Source organism: Papilio xuthus, unplaced genomic scaffold, assembly GCF_000836235.2.
Source record: "Papilio xuthus unplaced genomic scaffold, Pxut_1.1 DF826945.1, whole genome shotgun sequence".
Lineage (NCBI taxonomy): Eukaryota > Metazoa > Arthropoda > Insecta > Lepidoptera > Papilionidae > Papilio > Papilio xuthus.
In genome coordinates, this window is record NW_013531704.1 from 8,363,249 (window position 1) to 8,386,517 (window position 23,269).

Consider the following 23,269-nt stretch of genomic DNA (forward strand, 5'->3'; position numbering starts at 1 on the left):
ATAAATTCACACTAATTATGTTGTTGCATGTCATCAACTTTTGCTATGCAAGCCACTAGGGTCTAGGCGGACATAGCCTTAATAATGATCTTTAAGTTTTTATTTAAATTTAAATCAAAATGTTCGTTTTCAATTCTTTAATTTTATTTCATAAAACATAGCAGCAGTATTCTAGCAGAGAGCCGCGGAATACCTAATGATGATCCCGTAACTCCCGAAAGCACTTTTGTGTAGGTTTATCTTAATTTATGTGGGCCGTATTGTGTTTTAACAATGAACCGGCCCTGGTTAAGTTAACCATTATAGATGGCAGAGCATCTGCTATGTTCCACGCCGCTCCACCTAATTAGACCCGCCGAATTTATAATTCTACGTATTGTTTTATAATAATCTTTTGTTTGATAAATGTACGGGTATGTTTCTTTGTGAAGAGTTCGTTCAAATCGTTTCATAATTCTCTTGATAATCATTCCGATTTGAATTTAAATTTCGAAGACAAAATCTTATTTCCTTTGTCATCTAATGCGATATTAAGTTAACGTTTGCTATTTATTATGCTATTAATTTTTATATACGTTACCAATGAATCATCGTTTTGAAACTTGTAAACTTATATATAATTTTTTCTATCTCTTTTGAAGGTCAAACGTATTTTTAGGGTTCCTTACCTCGAAAGGGAAAAAACGGTACACTTATAGGATCACTTTGTTGTCCGTCCGTCTGTCTGCCAAGACCCTTTTTTAATTCCTGGACTAAAATAATTCTCAAATTATAAATGTATTATGGCATTATGGAACAAATAATAATTAATTTAGCGCAGTTTTAAAACATATTTAAAACTTTTCTAACATAAGTAATATTTTTGAAGTCGATTTTTTGTAAGCGTAGCAAAAGTGGCTCGTAGCATTTCAATTAAATGTTTATTTTATGCGGCAGAGAAAAAAACTTCACCGCATTATTTCCGACCGGAGTTTTACTGTTTTAACTTTTTAATTCCCTGCATATTTTTAGGTTCATGTATATTTCTATAGAATGGAAAGGCCGAACAAGAATTTGTATATTCATTTTAAATTTAATGTTCCTAATTTTTTGTAAATTCGTTTGCAAAGCATTATACGAACGTAACCGAAGGATTGCGAAATTAGTTCTTGACATATTTATGGTGACACATTTTAACATCCATAACATACTTCATCGGCGTTCAAAGGGTTAAAACACATGTTTACCTAAACAGTATCTAATTATATTTTTTGGGGTATTAAGGGTAATTCTAAGTATTTTCATCTTTGCAATATTAAAAAAAATGTTAGCCTACGTTATTTGTATTTTCTCAGTTTAGAAATATGTGTATTTCGCGCTGGCGCGGCAAGCAATAAACTTCTATAAAACTTAAGACAGTCGAAAGAACCACTAGGGATTTATGGTTGGAAATGTTACAAGTTACTTTTTATGTTTAGCGGTCGTAAGGTTAAGTAGAGCTTTTGCTTCCAAAGTTATTCCCAACGGTGTCGGTCGGTCGGTCGTGTCGAATAAAGAATTATTATGATAAAGTTTAAACGGATGCTTAATGTTCGTAGTAGTTTTACGATCTTGTAATAGGGTAGTGTAGAAACAACTTTTTAACCAAATATTTAACAAACGTAAACGGTCACTAAGTGGGACTTTAAGTGTACATTTTTTTTTTTTTTTTAGTGTCCATTATGTAAAAAAAGCCGTCTTCATAAAAAAAATGTAGTAAAAGTACATACAGAATTGATGAACTCTTAATTGAAGTCGACTAAAAACTACACTAACAAAATTTTTAAACAATTATCATACGAAGACCGGCAATTAATTTTCGTAATCATATGACTTCTATGATGAACTACCTGTCTCCGGTGACTCCGTCCGCATGGAATTAAACAAAAACTTAATAAGTGTATGTGTTCTTCAAGACTATGTTCTACATCTATGTCAAATTTCAGCGAATTCAGTTAGGCCGTTCTGTAGATACCTTCAAACAAACATCCACCCAAACATTCGAATTTATATTATTAAGATCTATGGTTTGAAGATTTTTAATGCACAATTATCAAGCAACGTCGTAAAAAATGACAGTTGCTTTTAATTGAATTTGTATGTTTTTAAAGATTAACAAAGCATTAGAGAAAAGTTTGCCGCGATGTTATTTCAGTCACGAATTCTTACTTCCTTTGAAATAAGATAAATGATCATCTGAAATATTATATATTTTTGCAGGAAAAATATATTGGCAATAATAATAATAAACTTTATAAGCATCAAATAAATGGCTCAAAGTAGGTAGCCTGTTCCCCGAAACAGAAGGCTTTATGATAGCGATACAGGACCAGATAATACTAGAAACTACAGAAAATATATAATAAAGGACCCAACAATTAATGATGATAAATGTCGCAGATGCCATACTCAGCCAGAAACTATACAACACATAACAGGCGCATGCACTACACTCACACAGACCGATTACACTCACAGACACAATCAAGTTGCTAACATCATACATCAAAACCTAGCACTCGAGTACAATCTCATACAAAACACAAATACACCATACTACAATTATTCACCACAAACTATACTAGAAAACACCACACATAAACTCTACTATGACCGTGCCATTCTTACAGACAAAACTATTCACTACAATAGATCAGACGTGACACTAATCGACAAACTCAATAAAACAACATATCTAATAGACATAGCAGTACCTAACACCCACAACATACAAAAAACCATTACAGAAAAAATTGGCAAATATGCAGAATTAAAAGAAGAAGTATCAAGAATATGGAGACAGGATAAAGTTTACGTAGTACCCATAGTACTTTCTACAACAGGAATCATCCCCAAACATCTCCACCATAGCCTCAAATTGTTAGACTTAAAACCAACCCTATACATCACTCTACAAAAAGCAGCAATACTTAATACATGCAGAATAGTCCGAAAATTCATGCAAATAGACGAGAACAATATAACAGAGCACTCATAACACACCCACGCACACGAGCACACACATACACACACAAACACGCACAAACGAATGATAGATTAGCTTCATTACACACCACATGCTGCATTTACTTGTACTTGTACTGTAAATGTAGTTTGTACCAGCCAAAAGGCTGAGAAAAATAAACAAACACGATAATAATAAACTTTATTGCCATAAAGAAACTTAACAAAGTTATACAGCACACGATTATTCAAAAACAGTGATAGCAAAAGGGGGTGGCTCAGCTTCGCCAACACTGGTCAGATTCCAGTGTCAAGCTTTTATTTAACTTCAATCGTGAATATCAGTTTATTTTTTAATTTACGAATGGAAAGGTTAGAGGAGAAAGGTATATAATATGTTAAGCCGTGGCATTACACATCCGTAACATCTGTAAAAAGCTAAACATCAAAACAAACATAAATACACGCGAATATTACCCTTTTCGTCAGTCAGGTGTGAAAAAAATACACTAACAATTCAGTACGTATTTTGATTGCTTAAACGAAGTGTAAAATAGTATTTGCAAGCAACATCAAACAAACTATAAGAGTGAGGTGAGTTTACACAATTGTTTGTGTACGACTTGTCTGCGGAATAAACTTTGAGAATGGCGACAGTTGTAACCGCAAAGGTTGATATCACAAAACTAGACTAGACACTATTGAAGAGTCTTCAAAGAGTTTGTGCAAACATGTTTTATGATAGCAAACATCATTAAAACGCTTTTTATATGTAACACGTAATTAAAAAAAAGTTTTATTTATATTATGAAAGCACTTTCAGATTGACTTCTGTTTAAGTTGTCTATAGATTTTCTTAGGATTCTTACAATTATCACGTAGTCTTTTTAGGGTTCCGTACGTCGAAAGGTAAAAACGGAAGCCTTTTAGGATCACTTTGTTGGCCGCCCGTCTGTCTGTCAAGACCCTTTTTCTCAAAAACGCGTGAAGGTATAAAGTTGGAATTTATTTGGTTAATCTATCTATATTAGCGATATATCAAACTGCATACGAATTATGCAGTTTTATTTATTCATGATTCGAAATATATGAACTTAAAAATTATAAAACACGGAAATGCGAAGTTCGTAGTAAGAAAAGTCGGCGCGGAATACCCTTTAAGTTATCGAGAGTATAATACCATTCAAACTTTATGCCGGCTTGAAGTTTCAAACGAGACGTTCCTCATAAGCAAATTTTAGGTAATGACACGACTGAAAATGATGCTGGGCCCTTCTCGGTGCGAAACAGTGCGACTGCGAGGATCCCGGATCTCTGAACCAATATACCGGGACAATCCACTAGACATGACTATGAGTACTTAAGAACTTGCAGTTAATTCCAAGCTACCATAAGGTTTGAATATTTTTATACCGACGTATCCAAAACGACGGGGACTTGCTTGATTTATAGTCATGATTATTACAAAGCCAGTTTTGATTTACAACGCGGCAGGAGCAGGGGGTAAGGAAGGGGAAGGGGGGTAGCGTCAGAAGTCGGAAGGACGTATTCGTTGATATTTTGAATGTAATTTACATATAGTGTAAAAAGATTTTCTGTTTCAGTTTAAGAATGTTATCTTTTTAATTTATATCCAAGTTTTGGCGAGGGAAATGTACAAGAATTATTACTATTAATTTAATTTACATACATCAAATGTATTGTTTTTCTTATAAATTTTACAAACCTTGTTATATTTACTCTTTATGATAATTTTTTGACGTCGTTTAATATAAATCGGGTAATTTCTTTTATTTAATCTGCAAATAATTAATATTTTACTATAGTTTTCCATATAAAAAGTAACTTAAAATTAGACGTTACCGAAATTACGTGACAGAGAAGTTTTCTTTACAATGAGACAAACTTGTAAAGACCAACATAACCCTTCTATATCAGACAGTGATTTATCGTGGAGATTATTGCAAAGTCCGATTTGATTTAGTGCTCGTTCAGGCCTCGGGAAATGCGTAATAAGCGAAAGTGAACCCAAGTGGAACTGTCAACTGAACAGAATAACAATTTATATCTTTATACTTTCACTATTGTAGAATTTTGAAGCCGGAGTAATATTGGTATGTATTAAGTATTTAATTGCAATCTTCAACACGATGTAATCGGACTAAGCATTTATAAACTACCAGCAAAGTGTAAATGATTCACTACGTGACGTGTAATTTTTTGAAAGAATGAAGGTTAACGAACTTATCTGGGCTTAAGGCCCCTACAGACGTTCAGTTTAAACTTATGTGTATATTGAATTATACTGTAATTTAGCGAGTTCTACTGAACAGTTCCGTTGTAGTTGAAATGGAACATGTGTAATGGGCTTTATTTTGAATTAATTTATACGTAAAAACAGCGGTCGATCTTCAGTTTAAATAAATAATCTTATTTCTATAAAACCAATTCTTTTGGTAGTTTAAAAAAAATTGTAGCAATCGGATTAGTAGTGTTTGAAGTAACAAAGGCGAGCTTTAGATAATTTTAAATTGATGTCAAAATTGTTTGTTCGCCTTTGGTCGATAGAGGGAAGTTTGTGAAGTTTTGTCCACGTTCCAAATGTTGCAGTGAAACAGTTGCTTCCGTCACAAAAACGAAGTTCCAACAACTGAGTGGGGTCAGTTGCGAGAACACTGAAGGGGGAGGGGGGAATTTATCGCTTGGACTGCAACAACTGTTGTTGTATCGACTTAAGTTCAAACTTTATGATACTATGACATTTTTTATCAATTTTATTTGTTAGACCAGTCAGAGATTTCTTTTTTTTTAATGCAAAGATGGATTGACAGCTTCCTTATTTTTATAGCCTGTAACTAAAGACGAATCCTCTAACTAGATTAAAACCTCATTGGTATTGGGAGCATTTACATGTTGTCCTTTTCGTAGAAATATTATTTTGTAATTATGACAAAAAAGAAATTAAAGTTCACTACTATTTTAAGTACGAATTATGTTTGCATAGATTTTTAAAAGTTATTTTACTAATATTATACATATATGCGATTGTTTGGATGTTTGGATGGATGTGTAGTTGTAGTAGTAGGTATCTCCAGAACGGCTGCGTGGATCGCGTTGGTGGAATATAGTTTGGAAGAACATATAGATTACTAATTAAGTTTTTTTATTTCCGCGCGATCGGAGTCGAAAGCGTTAGCTAGTGTCTCATAAAAGCCTTGAACTGAAAACCTAAAAGCATTTAGCCTTTGTACTTAGGCATACGCATAAACTGTTTGTGAATTAGAGCGTGCGAGGTCCATTAGACCACAGCGATGCGACGCGTGACGTGATCGACCCTTTACCGAGGTAGTCATGCCTGAATACTGCCCTGGAATAGATGCCCTACTTAAAGGGTTATGACGTGATAATTATATAAATATCAAAGGATGTGAATGGAAATAGTTATATGAGAATAAAGATAAAATTATATACTTCTAATGCATGTTGGTGATCAACTCCGAAATTATTGAACCAATTCGTATCAAATTTTGTAAGCATCTGTAATTTGGTCCATCTTGGGAGATAGGGTTGTTTTTAATTCAATTATTGATCTTTTTTTTTTAATTCCGCGCTGACAGATTCACGGGCGACATCTAGTCAAATATGAACAATTATAATATATTTTCTTGTGTTTATTAGAATTAATACGATTGTCTTGAACACACGAATTAACAATGAAATTGTATAGTTTAAATGCGAGTTATGTTACTAGTTGTGTTCCTGTTCCATATGTTACCGTAAAACATTCGCTTCCGTCACTAGAGTAAAGTTCTAGAAACTTGGGTCGCTTGTGTGAACTTTAGTGAATTTGTAGTTGGTGTTGTAACTAAAACTTTTTATTTATGTTCTTTGGTACATATATTATAGTTAAATTAATAAAATGTTTAATATTTATTGAGATTTTTTTTTATATTATTAATTAGAAAACTATTATCTTATCGATAGACAAAACTTCAGTGTTCATTATTTTATCATTAGTTTTTTCGTACGGAAAAAAATAGTAAGTAGCCAATGTGTTGTCCCAGACTATAATCTATGTTTGTGCCAAACTTACTCGATCCGTTTAGCCGTTTTGGAGAAATGTAGTAACATAAATCCATCCATTAATATTATATTAGCATTATACGAATTTCGTTCAGTACTTTTTCTTGGATTTTTCAAATAATAAAAGTTCAAGCACTACTCGTAACATTTTTTAAATCTTTATAAATATTGTTTATCCCGTTATAGTTATTCTTTGGATCCTGGCCATTTGTGATATTTAACATAAAAATACTGTTTATGTCAACAAATAGTAACATAGTAAGGTATTGTATTATTCATGTAGCAAGCTTTTCGTCGTAGGAATTAATTTAGTTGAGAGGAAAGTAATTCCTACAATCGATTTTAATCCAGCGAAAGGAATTTTATTTTTTATAGTATGAAAACTATAGGCTTGTCTAACATTTGCTGATATTTGTTTAATATCTAGACAGTATGGTAATAGTTAAAGGTTTTCTTTTAAGGTAAAATAAAGGTTGTTTTGACTGTCTTCGATAGTCTACAGATTTAGGTTACGGATTCGAATACTTAATATGATCCTAAGATAATGTTCCGGACTCCGTTCTTGCGGAAAAAACTTAAGTAGCTTATTTGTTATTCCAAACTATGTTCTAATGCCAAATTTTAGCGAGATCTATGCAAGCGTTCTGGAGATACCGCCAAACAAACATCCATCTATCCATGAATTCAACATTCATAATATTAGACTATCTTTAGGGTTCCGTACCTCATAGGAAACCCTTATAGGATCACTTTGTTGTCCGTCCGTCCGTCTGTCCAGATCCTTTTTTATATGGACAATGGTGTAGAATAGATGTTTAAATCTCGGTTGTCACGTAACATCTTTAATTGCTTGCTGCTAGTATCAAAATAATAAACAAAACACGATCAGGAAACATAAAACAAAACAAAATCTAATATCCAATACATTGCAAGTTTAAGAAACTGAAACAAAAGTAAGTTAGTAACACGGGATTGTACCCCCGACTTGCGAGTTGTATGATTTATTGCGCAAGATTATTGCAAAGTCCGTTTTGATTTACTGCGTGTTTCAAACAACGAAGTGCAGAGTAAGGGGCTCTGAGTTGGTGACGTCACGCTCTCTTCCTACAATCCCCAAAGATTGTTGGAATTGTGCAGATTTAGGGGAACGGAGATTCACGATGTATAAATATTGTTACTCAAAGGACGCATTTCACATTGAAACATAGTTTTGATTGATGGCAAAGATTCCAAAATTGACAGATGCTTTTGATAGAAATTTAATACCGTAAATTTTACTACTGTAAATGCGAATATTTGGATGTATGGTTGAATAGTTGGATGTTTGTAAAGGTGTCTTCATAAAGGCTGCGTGAATCGCAAGAACACATAGGCTAATTAAGTTTTATTTATTTCCGCACAGACGGAGTTGCGGATGACAGCTAGAGTTATAACATAACATATAATTGAATGGGACAGTCTGCAATTAACAGTTCAATATGCTTGTTAACTGTTCAATCTTTGTTCAAATACATACGAGTGATAACTATAGGTATGTCGTAAGTTTGAAACTAGTTCACTGCATTTGTATTTCCACCGCGGTTTCCGTGGAATACAGAAACTTTGAACAAGTATCAAGAATTGACTTCGTCGTATTCCGCTTTATAACTCACTAACTGACTTCGTATCTCGGATTTCGATCGATTTGTTAATTTAACATTTCATTAAAATAAAATAATCATGTCTCTGTCCTTGTCCCAGTTACGTATGGTCACTAGGTATTTGTCATCTATATAGATTTATCTTCCGACATCTTAGTTGTCACCTCCTTCTTAAACATGTCACCTTTTACAGTCCATCTCCTCCTTAACCTATCTCTACCGGTATACTACACTTCTAGTCACATACGATGAATAAATAAAAAAATCTCGTTTCAAATTGTAGGTAAGATTTATATACATTAAAATAACTTATACTAACTTATTCGAAAATAAAAATGATTCAACTAATTGGTAATTAACTTAACATAATAATTATAATTTTAAGTTATTTAAATTAATAGTAATTGTGAGGTAATTTTACGTAGAAACGTCGAGACTTACTCTTATAGAAAAACTACACACAATTAAAAAAAAAAACTTATTTAACTTAGCTTTTGTGAACACATGGCTTATTAACTTATATACGTTTTGTCTTTAAATTTTTTTAGAGTACGTAGGAAGGGCTTAACATTAGGAACTCCATCAGACTAAACGATGTTTTTTTAAGTTTCTTTTCGCTCTATGAAACAGGCAACGTTTCTTGCACACGGACAGTGATCATTAACAATCAAGAGACTATCGATTAGCTAAGCTTCTGATTTACTTATGAAACTAAACGCATTCAAGCAAAGCTTTTAGGTAGTTATTTAAAAACCAAGGAAATGAATTTTGTCCTTCTGTTTCTATAAATTAGCTAAGAGATGTATTATAGTTACACTTTTAAGACATGATAAAAAAAATTAATGGCTATTTTCACTTAGCGTAATCGCAGAACTCTGCCTACGTGATGTAGTCACGCTATCAATATTAGAATGAGGACACGCGACCATACAAAAGTTGAATAAAATAATGCGATTAATCGCTAAGTGGAAATAGGATTTTGGGGTTAGAAAAAGTGTATTCGCTCCGAAGCGATTCCATAACGAACTTCAAAAATGTATAGAACTGACAATAACTTTCGATAAGTCATGTGATTGTCGCGCGTCAGGTCCATACTTTTTCGAAGTTCGCTATGGAATCGCTTCGAATCGAATGTCTAAAACCTCTGATATCTTCACTGCATTCTACAGAATCAGTCTTATACATAAATCTTAATACTGTAACGGTTACAAATGAGAGCATTCAGTCTCATTCGGTTGGAAGGAAGGATAAGATAGGTCTAGGCCTCTGAGACGCGTTGATATGAACTCCTCAGCCTGTAGCTCCATTTCCGCATCGAAGTGTGTTCGCCAACCGCCTGCTTCTCCTGAAAATTAACAAGCAATATTTTATCTAAGAGAAGACACGTAATAGACTTAAGTGTGCGAATAATAAGAATTAATTGACGCCTAAACAATACTATTACTCAAACGGAATGTCTTAAATTTCTTGCCGATTAAATACATCAATCATACATACGATCTTACAAATATTATTAATACCAATGTTTAGATGGATGTATGGATGTTTGTTTATAGGTATATCCGAAAGGCTTAACGTATCTCGTTAAAATTTGCCATAGATGTAGAACATACTTTGGAGAACACATCGACTATTTAAGTTTGTTTTTATGTCTGCACGGGCGACATTTAGTTACAGTTTAATTATCACAAATATAGATCACATTGAATATGCGTTTGAGCTATATTTAGCAAAAGTTTTTAGATAAGGTTGCGGGAATACCCTTTTTTAATCATTGATACGTGATAAGATTATGTCCGCGATTCCGTCCGCGCAGTATGTAAAAAAAAACATAATTAGAAGCCTATGCGTTCTTTCAGACTATTTACATATGCATGCTAAATTTCATCGAGATCCGTTGAGCCGTTCTGGAGATACCTTTAAACAAACATCTATCCATATAAACATTCATGTTTATAATATTAGTATGATACGTAAGTGAATATGCTCAGTCATCAATTAGACGGGTTAAAATTTACCTTTTCTGAGAAATTGTACTTCAGTGTTGTCTCCCGCCGTGTTATTGACGTTTTTGTTTTTTCGCAGACTGTCAAAACTGAGATAATCGGCTAAAGTTTCTATTTTGTCTGCTGGATACTTTCTGTTTAGGAACTTGCAAACTGCACGAATTTCTTTAGGTAAATCCTGGAAAATAATTTAATTCAAAGATAATTTATTGCAATGAGGACATGGCTTAGTAGCATCCCCAAAATTACCAAGAAATAATAAAGAAGAGAAAAAGAGCATCGGTGGCTGAGGGGTCAAGCACTTGACTTGCAATCTGCAGGTCCTGGGTTCGAATCCCCCCATGTACCAATGTGTTTTTCTATTTCATATTTACATATGTACATTTATCCGACGTTCTTACGGCGAAGGAAAACATCGTGATGCAACCTGCACATATCTGAGAAGAAATTCAAAGATATGCGTGAAGTCAACCAATCCGCACTGGGCCAGCGTGGTTGACTATGGCCTAGTCACCCTTGATTAAGGGTAGGCTCCGAGCCCCTCGGTAGGGACTTATAGTGAGCTGATGATGATGAATAAAGAGACAGTTAACTAATGTCTAGTTGGTAATTATTACCAACTAGACATTAGTTAACTGTCTCTTATTATTATATTATATTATTTTTATTAAGTATTATACTTAAGTACCAATAATACTTTATTATTACGACTATTAATAATACTTGTCATAGATTAATGTTACAAAATCCAGTAATGAGCATTATGAATGAGGCATATTGGTAAAGAAGTGGTATTTACTAGAAATCAGACGAATAAATTTAAATATAAATAAAAAACTTTTTACGATTTACCTTAATCATATCTTCATAGAACATAAAATGGAGATTCGGATTGTGTCTCTTCTCCCAAGCTTCATTCGTATGGGCTACGATCGGTGTCCATGGCACTGGAAATATTAAAAAAAAATTAGATGCTACTAAACAAAAAGTCCATTATTCAAATTGATTCGTACATTAATTAACTTACATAGATCTCTTCTGAACGCTTCCCAGAAAGTTTGAAATGTTGCTCGCATGAGAGTTTTGGCGACCATTTTGTGAAGGTAATAATATGATACAGCGACATCTCTCGGATCTCTGGCGACGTAAATTACTTTTGCTGTGCTTAGCAACTTTGGTGGTAACAAAGACAGTGGAAGATGTGTCTTGATGAACCTAGGTGATGGTGCTTCAGCTATCGCTTTCCAACTGGGCTTCCTAACAGCATGGTTCAAGCCTTGGAAGTAAGCTAAGTTCATAAAATTTGCTTTGATTAATTCAAAAGCTACTTGTGGTATATGCGCGGTTACTCTGAAATTAAAAATATTTGTATTATTAATACTAAGTAGATAAGGAACTCTCTTATTTATTTTAAGATGTACTTACATAATTGATAAGGAACTAGATTACTTTTCGATGCCTACTAATAGTGCAGAGTTTGTCCTGCTACAAAATTACCTTCTTAAGCTATTTCTTTTTCTTTGACTTAAGTAGGATTTGACTATAATTATTTAATGACTTATTTGTCATCTTTATGTCATCAAACACTTTCAAATAAAACGAATGATCCGTCTTTAGCAAGTTTCGAATAATCTGACATACATATTTAAATTTACATACAAAACATATAACACTCACTCCAACATAGGAAATCGTTCATGAAGCGGCTTTCCTTTGGCAGCTTTGAAGTCTAAATCGTTTTCTATGAGCCAGACCATTTCCTGCGTCCACGTCGTACCTGAAAGATACGATCGCTTTGTAAATTGACGACACGCTTCATATTCAATACGGAATATAACTTTACGAATAAGATTTATATTTGAGGAAATCAAGCTTGTAATTTTGAGGGTATAGGCAGATGCAATTTGGTACTTTTGTATCAAAGCTTTTTTATTTTTACATTTGAACAGACACATAAAAGAACATGTTTGTTTTGGCTACTTTTCTGAAATTCTATTGCCATAGCAACTTTTAAAAAAGAATGTGAAGGTTGAATGTGTTACAAACATATATGTATTTAAAACTTTCATCTTACTAATATTATAAGTGTGAATATTTAGATGAATGATATTTGTTAGATGGTATCAGCAGAACAGCTCAACGGATCTCGTAGAAATTTGGCATAGATGTAGATATGGTCTACTAGGTTATTTTTTTTTCTAATACCGCGCGGGCGGAGTCGCTGGTGACATCGAGTTTGTTATAAATGTAATGGGTCTCATCGGTGGCAATTTTTTACTAATATTATAAAGCGGAAGAGTTTGTGTAAACGAGCTAATCTCAGGACGTACTGGTCCGATTAGAAAAATTCTTTGTTTGTTGGATAGTCCATTAATAGAGGAAGGCTTTAGGCTTTATCATTACGCTGCGACCAATATTTTTTTTTAAATTCCGTGCGGACGGAGTCGCGGGCGACAGCTAGTAAATAACAGTTTAACAGTGGTAGAGCCCGCTTTAACATCTTCGCACGAATCGGCACGGCTCACCCAGTGTTCTTTCTGGATGAAAGGATGCATGGAAAGGGAAGATATTTTCTTTCTGTGCATCCTCTCCTGCGTCGATTAAAGGTAGTCAACGCATATGCAATTGCGTATGTCTATGGGAAACGGTCACTTCGCTATTTCAGCGACTTCAAGTGGTCGCTCGCTCGTTTGCCACCTTTTGATATAGAAAAAAAATACGATGAAAAAGATGTGATTATGAATGTATAACAACTTTTATTTTATGTAAAAAATGAATCATTTCGTACAAAGTCAAAGTAGGGTGTGGCGAAATGAAAGTAGGTGAAGATAAACAAATTATATTTTACAATTATAAATGCACTTTAAATGCACGCAATGAACGAATCATAGCCGGATTAACTGGGACATTCAAAATATTTTAATGACATTGATTCGATAAATTCTTTATATCATTGATAAGAATTTTTGTGTTATCATAATGATAATATCTTGCAAATATTATTATCAATATTCTTTAATCCATGAAAGGTATGCGATGCGATACGAACTTTGAATTTATTTAATTACAAATATCGCATTTCTGTTATTTTGTGGTTAATTTACGCATTCATCAAGTTACAAACAGTTTTGTATACAAGAGATTTATTTACACCTTTTGCTCGCGACTCCGTCAACGTGGATATAAAAAACACAATAAGTGTATGTGTCCCTCCATTACATAGAGATCCGTTTATCTGTTTTGGAAATACCGTCTAATAAACAACCATCCATCTAAACATTCGCATTTATAATGTTAGTAACATTTATATTTTTCTTTTATTTAATCTGTGTAGAATATAAAAGTGACCATGCACGACAATTCCTATCCAGCTATTCCATTATTTAATATATTAAAATAAAATACTTATTATTAAAATTGTAAGTATAGGTTTTCCCTAATTCCCGAGTAGTCTTTACATTAGTAAAATCTAATTGAAAACCAGTAGTGCCAACATTCATAGTACATATTAATGAATCATAATAACGACTTAACAATTGTCAATCATGAAGTGGTCATTGATGACTAATTATAGAATGTATCATATTATGGAAAATACATTGATTTACAAGATTAGTCATTAGTGAAGTGATGAGTCACATTTATCAGAAATGTTGGGAAAGCAATAAGAACTTTAAAATAAAGAACTATGTTCATGTCACCGATAAATCGTGAATGCTGTCCGTATTTGATTTGTCAACACTTATTCTATTCATCATCAGCTCTCTATACGTCGCTACTCAGGGGCTCGGAGTCTACTCTAATAAGGGTGATTAGGTCATAGTTAACCACGCTGGCTCAGTGCGGGTTGACTTCACACATATCTTTGAATTTCTTCTCAAATATGTGCAGGTTGCATCACCATGTTTGCCTTCACCGTAAGAACGTTGGTTAAATATACATCATCATCATCAGCTCACTATACGTCCCCACCGAGGGGCTCGGAGCTTACCCTGAGTTAAGGGTGTTTAGGCCATAGTCAACCACGCAGGCCCAGTGCGGGTTTGTTGACTTGACACATATCTTTGAATTTCTTCTCAGATATATGCAAGTTACATCACGATGTTTTCCTTCACCGTAAGAACGTCGGATAAATGTACATATGTAAATCGGAAATCGAAAAACACATTTGTACATGGCGGGATTCGAACCAAGGACCTGCAGATTGCAAGTCAAGTGCTTAACCCTTGAGCCACCGACGATCTACATACATATATCGTTGTCATAAATAAGTTTTATGACAATTATGTCATATTCAATTTATACCAACAATATTTGTTTATCTATATTTGATAATATAGTTCGATTGTACTAAAAATCACTAAGATTATGCAAATTATTATAAGTTATTGCCAGTCGTAAATTCTAAAAGCATTATATTAAATTAAACATCACAATCTTTACAACTTGAACCTCGTCAGTCTCTTTGCCTTACTCTATATTCTGTTTTTCTCTTTTTTGTAATTTCCTATAACTATATATAGTGAAACAAGGATATCTGGGCCATTGAGAGAGGCGCTGTTATTGCGGTTAGTTCTGTCAGAAAATATGTGACATTGGCATAGCAAATGGCGTAAAAAACATGACAGCTAAGAGGACCTTGTGAGACTGTGACATTGTCAGAGGGGCGCTAGTGTGCTCACATAATTTACTTTGACTTATGCCATCCGGGTCGTCCTGGTCGGTCTTTAGGTTTAACATATTGGACGCAACTAACCGCGTAAGTAGCGCCTCTTACCAGCCCAGAAAAGTTGTCGCACTGTTCAAAAAAGCTTAATAATTATGTTACATTTTGTCAAATTCCTTTATCCAGATACAACGTTTTTTGTTTCTAGATTTTTACTACCGTGATTGCAGTTGAATTTTGCTCCGTTTTGATAAATTTCTGGCCTACAATATTATCTGATAGTTGCTATCAGCATTAGATTTCATCGACATGTATAATGAACGCGAATATTTTTCCTGTTTTTCGGCAATAATTATTAAATTAAATAGATGTAACTTGTGTTCAGCTCGATGTCCTGATTAGGGGCACGGAACCTACCGTAAATTGTGACTAAGCCTTAATCAACCACTCTGGCTCATGTGGATATATCATTTGAATTTTTCTTTGTTTTGGAACAAGCATGGCTCTATATTTAAAAAGTTTGTTCAAAACTCTTGAATTCTCTCATGTACATGATCACAAAATTCGCTCATTTTATCTTAATAAAGAATCGAAGTATTCTGTAAAGACGAATACATTTGTTTTAAAACTTTATCAAATATTTTATCGTTCGTTCAAATATCACAAACTCCGAAATGAGTATAGTTAATCTTTGAACATCGTACACGCACTCGTGGAATATTTTCTTTTTTATCGTGTTAACGTAGTATTATTTGAAACCGAATCTTCATCTCATAGACTGATCACACTACATAAAAGTCAATCAAAATTTTAGAAAAAACACGGAATCTAAGTTTGGTATAAAATTTTCAAGGTTAAACCGTGTATGAGAGTGGAAATAAGATTTAAAAGCCTAATTTTGAACCAAAAATGTATGAAAAATTACGTAGAGTCGCCTTGTAAACATTTAGTTGCAGTAATTAATGGAAGTTACATGGTTTTATGTACAGAGTTCGATTTACTTTAATTTAGCAGTCAGAAGTACGCTAAGTAAGTCAGGCTAGTTGACGGCAATTAATATGTTAACTGAATTAAAACTCGAAAAAAAAGAATATCGAATAAACTTCTATTTACACTGTATTTTAACAGTAAAAACAAAAACGAGTGCTGTACTCATGTACAAGCAAACACTCTATACGTTATCTGAGGCGTGTGATATGGTTCGCTATAGATTAATCCGTGTATTTTTTGCTTTATCATTACTGCTTGTTGCAATAGGTACCTGGCAACTTTGTGCCAGAACTATTTAGATCACAACCAATATGGCCACCACGATTCAGACAAAGTTTTTTTTATATCATAAGGTGGCAAACGAGCGAGCGGCCACCTGAAATTGCTGAAATAGCGAATTGACCGTTGCCCATAGACATACGCAATTGAATATACGTTGCCTACCTTTAATCCACGGAGGAAAGGATGCACAGAGAGAAAATATTTTCCCCTTCCATGCATCCTCTCATCCGGAAAGTCCACTTCCACTTCCCATCCTTTCCTTATGCGGAAAAGGGTGGGGAGGGAAAGAGGACTAAATTGTTCCTCCGTGACGCACACTCATCCAATGAAACGCGGAATAGCTTCTACTTCACGCCTGTCTTCTGTGTGGTCGTGGTATTTCACTGGGCGAGCCGGGCCAATTCGGTGAAGATGTTAAAGCGGGCTCTACCACTGTTAAAGTGCGTTCAAAAATGTATAGAACTGCCATTAACTTTAGAAAAGTCACGTGATTGTCGCGCGTCAGTTTCATACAATTTTGAAATTCGCTATGGAATCGCTTCGTAGCGAATGAACTTTGTCTAAATCTCTAGATGTCGCTATCAGTAAAGAGACTACCAATAGATGTCTGCTTTCTGTTCAAACATTGCACATACGTTGCTAAAGTTTAACGTACATGATTAGGGCATTTTTATCCCGCGGGATTGATTCCCTAGTTTATTCTCTACTTAAGGGTGGTAAGTTTTAAAGGAATGTATCTACGCTCTGTGTGATAAAGTTGTTAAAACTCACCTGATCTCGGGAAAGTGATAACCCATACGTCATCAGGCCTCACTTCAAGGTTGTAGATTTCCTCTGCGTGTTTTCTAAACGAGGCCGCCATCACGTATTCGTTCTTACCGCATTTTACAAATGGTTTCGTGTATCCTGTGAATCGAAAATAGAAATATTTGTTTGCTTCGATCAGACGAATAATTGATGATAATATTTACGATATGCCAGTAATATTTATGCATAAAAAAAAAACAAAAAAAAATGTATATAATATTTTTTTAAAAACAGTTCTTTTTCTTATTTTAAGCATATTTCTTTTGGAATATTTCTGAATTTATACGTAAATTTTATATGACTTTACATACGGAAGTATTCTTTTATACAATCTGTTTTAATATTATAAAACGGGTTAGTTTGTCTGTTTGTTTAAACGCGCTAATCTCAGGAACTACTGGTCCGATTTGAAAAATTCTTTTTTTGTTGGATAGTCCATTTATAGAGGAAAGCTTTAGGATATATAACATTACGCTGCTATCAATAGTTTTTTTTATATTCCGCGCAGATGGAGTCGCGTGCGCCAGCTAGTATTAGATAAGTAGATCGTATGTTTATTAGTAATTATCAATTTATTGCAACTATGAAATGATTCACATTACAAGTTCGCCTGCACTCAAAATGTTACGTCAAACTTTGTTAATCGTTATTTAATTGAGGCTATCAATTCGTATCGAGCTCGGTATTGACCGATATGTTGAGAACTGCCGATCTTCCGCATTTATTATACTAGCTTTATACCGCGACTATGCTCGGATTTTTTTTAATCAATGTAGAAATCTATACGAATTTTAATACTTATGTTTATTTATTTATTAAAAGGATCAGAATAGGCTTATTAAAGATATTTAAATTTTAATTATAAACTTAATGTGATAGCAGTATAGTTTTTTTTTTATAATAGAAGGGGGCAAACGAGCGGCAACATCGAGGAGATCAACGACACCCATGGACATCCGCAACACTAGAGGAACTGTAGATGCGTTACCGGCCTTTAAGTAAATAAGAATGTGTTTAGGGTTATTATTGGCCTATGTTTTAGCATAGTTTCCTGTGCCGTAGTCTTGTAGACACGACTAAAGATGCTATAGTAATACGCTGCAACTTTTAATATTCGAAAAATATAATAACAATCGTATGGAATTTACGTCGTCGTCTATTTTATCGGTTGCACCTTCTCAGGTATTTTGATAAGGGTTGATAATGTTGATTTCGTCCAAGGCCGGCGTGAGATCTTCTATATCTTTGTTCATATCTTTACGATTATGCATTACTTTATTACTCAAACGCTCCATTGATAAGTGAATTTGTTATTGATAGCGGGCTTTTATGATTCGCATGTTCACAATTAGTTTTATATGTTTGTCGAATTGTTACAAAATCATACTTCAATCTATCATATGATAATATTATTTATTATGCGCATGTTTAGATGGATGGATGTTTTTTAAAGGTATCACGGGGATGGCTTAACGGAAATTTTGCACAGATGTAGAACATAGCCTGGCAGAACACAAAGGCATTAAGTTTTTTTTTTATTCCGCGCAAACGAAGTCGCGGGTGACAGCTAGTGGAGACATAAAAATTAAAAAGAGGTCATATAGAAGTTTGTACACGCTGAGAATTAAAGAATAGTGCTTTTTATAGTATTAATTTTTTTAATTCAGAACGGACTAGAACTTAGAAAATATTTACAATTAAGATAGAAGTTAGTAATTTAATAGACAAAGAGGGAAACTAAAACCTTTACTAAATTAATTCTAATTTCACTTCGCTTTTTTTCCGCACCTAAAATGCGATTTTTTACGTCATAATTAAATTAATTTTCTTACGTGTATAATATTTACGATTTACACGTAATTAAAATTAATTTGATAATTAACACATGTTAAACTTTTTTTAGACAAGACAAGACAAGGTGGCACAAGATCGGTCATAGTGGCGATCTTTGGAGGAATCCTATGCCCAGCAGTGGGCGACTCATGGCTGACAAGAAGAAACGTCTTTTACTGATTACATGATAAATCATGTAATTAGTCCAAATTAATAACCTTTTAATGAGCTATATTTTGACAATTAATTTCCGTGAAATTTCCACATTTTTTTCCGTTAAGCGACGATTTAAAAATGGAAATAATTTGTATGTTATTAATTAGGATATTTAATTGTATTTGGCAATTTTAGTCTTAATTATTGTATTGACGTTATGAATTTCATCCATACAAAGTTTTATTATATAAAGTTTATTATTATTTCATGTAAATATATGTAAAAATTACTAACTTTCTAACACTATTTACATTTTGGACTTTGTTCCAAATTTTATCAAGTATATTTCTTTATCAAACATTTTTTTATATATAGGATTAGTAATCGAACGTTGAGAGTTAAGTGGTTACATACCTAAAGATTAATCTGAAGTTATATACGGACTGAGAAAATTTTATTTACTTAAAATTTACAAGTCGCCTACTTCATAAAATCTAACGTAATCCTATAATAAAACCGCTGGAATTAAACATATCTCGGGGTAAAAATTCGAAGTCATCATGATTTTAATAAATAAAAAAACACCCCACAATAGTATAAACGCCTTTATGAATGTCGTTGAAATTTGGCATAGATGTATAACACAATCTGGAAGAACACATAGGGTACTAACTAAGATTTTTTAATACCGGACGAAGTCGTGGGCGACAGCTAGTATAGTATACTGAGCGAACTTTGTTAGCTTATAATTGTACTAGGGATATTATAAACTGTCCGCAAATTGTGAAATGTGATTTTTTGTGTAAATATTCGCATTTAAACGTAAATATTCGTACAGTATCTCACATAGTAGCAAAAGATAGTGAAAATGCACAAATTATATTTATCTTTGTGGGACAACGATAATGTTTATAATCTTTAAAATTATCTATGCATTTTAAATTGTGTTTTTAAAAGAAAAAAAAATAATGTCATTATCTACATATAATGCAAAAATTTATAATAATTTTATACGACTAGTGTTTATTATAATTAACATTTATATTATAATTTTAACGTATAGTCAAACAAATATATTTGACCCGGTGATAGAGACATTGCCATCTGTTAAAAAATGTAAACAATCCACGTAGACACAGAAAAAACCGTAAAAGAAAAACACTACAAAACGGCTATAGTAAACCAAAGATCTTGTGGCACTTTTTTGACATTTAAAACGTGGCGCTAGTGAGCTGTCAAAATTTAATTTGACTTATGCCCACCGGGTCAGATAATGTTGTCAGCCTATATGTCTAATTTTGGCTGTGAACTGTGGGTTTCGATCGACGCGAACGTGACTTGCTTTAATATATGCCGTCTCTTTTTTATCAAAGTATACGTGAGGGATAGCAATATGTGCCAAAATGTGTTAGCAAAACTGTGCTACTCAAAAACCTATAGGTTCTCTAGAAAATATGCACTTACTTGTGGTAAAAACTAAAAGTCATCGTTTAGATTTTTTAAATTTGATAAAAGTTAATTAATAAAATAAATATTATTAGATTTGGAATTTATTTGTTCATCATGATATATTAAAAAAATATATTTAAATCGATTACTTTATTGAAGACTTGTCGCACATGATTTCGTCTGCGTGGAATTAAAAAAGCGTTAGTACGGTACAGTACTCTATGCGTCATTCCAGACTGTTTAGCCATTATAGAGTTACGTTGCAACATCCATCCATCCAAACATTACTAAGAATTAGTAAGACACGAGGTAGATTTAATTATTTTCGTCCAACTACGACATGTCTTAAAGAATAATGTGAATATACACTAAACTAACGCATACTATCTTTCGACTATTACACTAGTTTACCTTTGGTGCGACTGTTGTCAAGCGCTAATACTTTTATCATTAGCGTACTATTACTTCTCTCGATGATTTGCATAAAATTCGTTTCAAAACATACCTCATATTAGCATTTATTAAAAATTAAAACACAAAATACAACACTGAAGCACTCATCACACTGAACGCACCGATTAGACATTTCTTGATAATTTTGTCTTCTTCAGGTGTCACGTTCCTGATCTCGTAAGGCAGGTCTATCCAGGGCGCCATCCTTGTCTAGTACACATTAACAGGAACAATGTGACACTGTATCACTCGCACGATATCCAACCTTTTTCAATAATGCATAATCTAATCATATTTTATCGATCTAATATAATTGATAACATTTTAGTGTGTAAAATAAAGCGCGCGAAATTCTGAATTGCAAATCTTAAATGAATTTGTTTCTTTTTTACATTTTAAAGTTAAAGACACGTGTATTTCCTTTAGTGTTCTATCACTTTTGAATAATACTTGTTCGTAATCAGTTGGTTAATAGAAATTGTTCTAATTTTATTGAATGATAATTGATTTACAAATTAACAACCATTAAATAATAATTGAAGAATCGACACACCTATTTGTAGTTGTTGCTACGGAATTGTTTTAACTATCAGGGTCATAGAGCAGCTGTTCTTTTTATGAATACGTCTTTACACGAAATATAACATGACGATGTATGAAGCACAAATAATAAGTCTTGTCCTCTTTTTGATCAACAATCTGGGGCCTTAGCAATGCCCCTTCCTTTTCATAGGAGAAAGCAACATAGTCTTCTCTTGATTTTATTCTCCTTGATTCATTCTTTCTTTAATATCTTCAATAGCAAATTAATAAGCAACAACATAACTACAACGGTGTTATCATGAATTTCCATTGTACATGTGTCTCATTTTAAAATTTGAACATCAACACCAGCGGTGGCGAAGCAAAAGCACCCGTGCCATTAGTCACCCAATATTTTGAGCAGGTCACAAAATTCATTTTGCAGTAGGTATAAGATCAGAGAACTTGGATTGTACCCAATACAAATAATATACATCACAAAGTTAAAATTATTCAATGGCACGTCTACGACCTCATAAAACAGTTCTCAAGAAAAATGGCACATTGACGCAATGGCACACGTCAAGGTTCGCCATCCCTTATCTACGCATTCTCTTAATACTAGGCTGTATTTAAGTATATCTGTCAAAGTAAATATAATGCTTTGTAGCAAAGTAAATGTTGACAGAACTTTATTAACCATCATAAGATATTTAATCTGAAATAGTTCCTTTTCAAAATTACATAATAAGTCATTCCAGTTTATAAGCCTCTCGACAAACTTGCGGAAAAGTGGGATCCGTGAGTTGAAACAAAATTACCTTTATCTTATTTGGATCAAACAATGAACCTTATTCCCACTAGTTAAGATATACATTAGGCGCAACTAATTGAAACAAACTTGTCGTACAATGACCTAAGTTTTGAGTGGCTTCAGGGTGGCTGGCTGGGGAGAGTGCCACTAGTTTAGTCGAGTCGGAGATCGTGAGATTGATAATTATACCATAGAAAGTGCATTGACGTAAAATGAAAAGGGTTACCGTATAGTTGACATTTATGTCCGACTGGATTTTTTTATCAATGTTATGTTACGTTTCGTTTCGTTATGTATAATACGTATGCAAACGTAAAAACATTTTCTAGATAAGATTTAGGAGCTAAAGAGCGTCGATGGTTGAGGGATTGTAACTGTAATGGATTTGTAATCTGTAGGTTTGAATCCTGCCATGTCCCAATGTGTTTTGAATAAAATATGTACCTTTAGGTATGCGACGTTCTTACGGTGAAGGAAAACATCGTGATGCAACCTGCACTGGGCCAGCGTTGTTTACGATGGCCTAGTCACCTCGGAGTTAGTCGAGACTCCGAGGCCGTCTGCGATTGGTGGTGATGATGAAGCG

General features: G+C 33.5%; 1 protein-coding gene across 1 annotated transcript; it reads right to left on the reverse strand.

Annotated features, from left to right (window-relative positions):
* Nucleotides 1-9,125: 9,125 nt before the first annotated feature.
* Sult (sulfotransferase) lies at nt 9,126-21,734 on the reverse strand. The gene is made up of 7 exons (XM_013316542.1): nt 21,470-21,734; nt 17,421-17,555; nt 12,389-12,488; nt 11,739-12,061; nt 11,564-11,658; nt 10,724-10,889; nt 9,126-10,050 (listed from the first exon to the last, which is right to left on the reverse strand). The coding sequence occupies exons 1-7, from the start codon at nt 21,549-21,551 to the stop codon at nt 9,911-9,913; spliced, it is 1,041 nt and encodes a 346-aa protein (XP_013171996.1). The 5' UTR covers nt 21,552-21,734; the 3' UTR covers nt 9,126-9,910.
* Between the last annotated feature and the right edge of the window lie 1,535 nt (nt 21,735-23,269).

Excerpts from the sequence above, each read along its gene's own strand:
- Sult (XM_013316542.1), bottom strand. The coding sequence starts at position 21,551 with ATGGCGCCCTGGATAGACCTGCCTTACGAGATCAGGAACGTGACACCT. Across the intron at positions 12,062-12,388 it reads GAACGATTTCCTATGTTGGA|AGTAACCGCGCATATACCAC; the intron begins GTGAGTGTTATA and ends TTTTAATTTCAG. Across the intron at positions 11,659-11,738 it reads AGCGTTCAGAAGAGATCTAT|TGCCATGGACACCGATCGTA; the intron begins GTAAGTTAATTA and ends TAATATTTCCAG.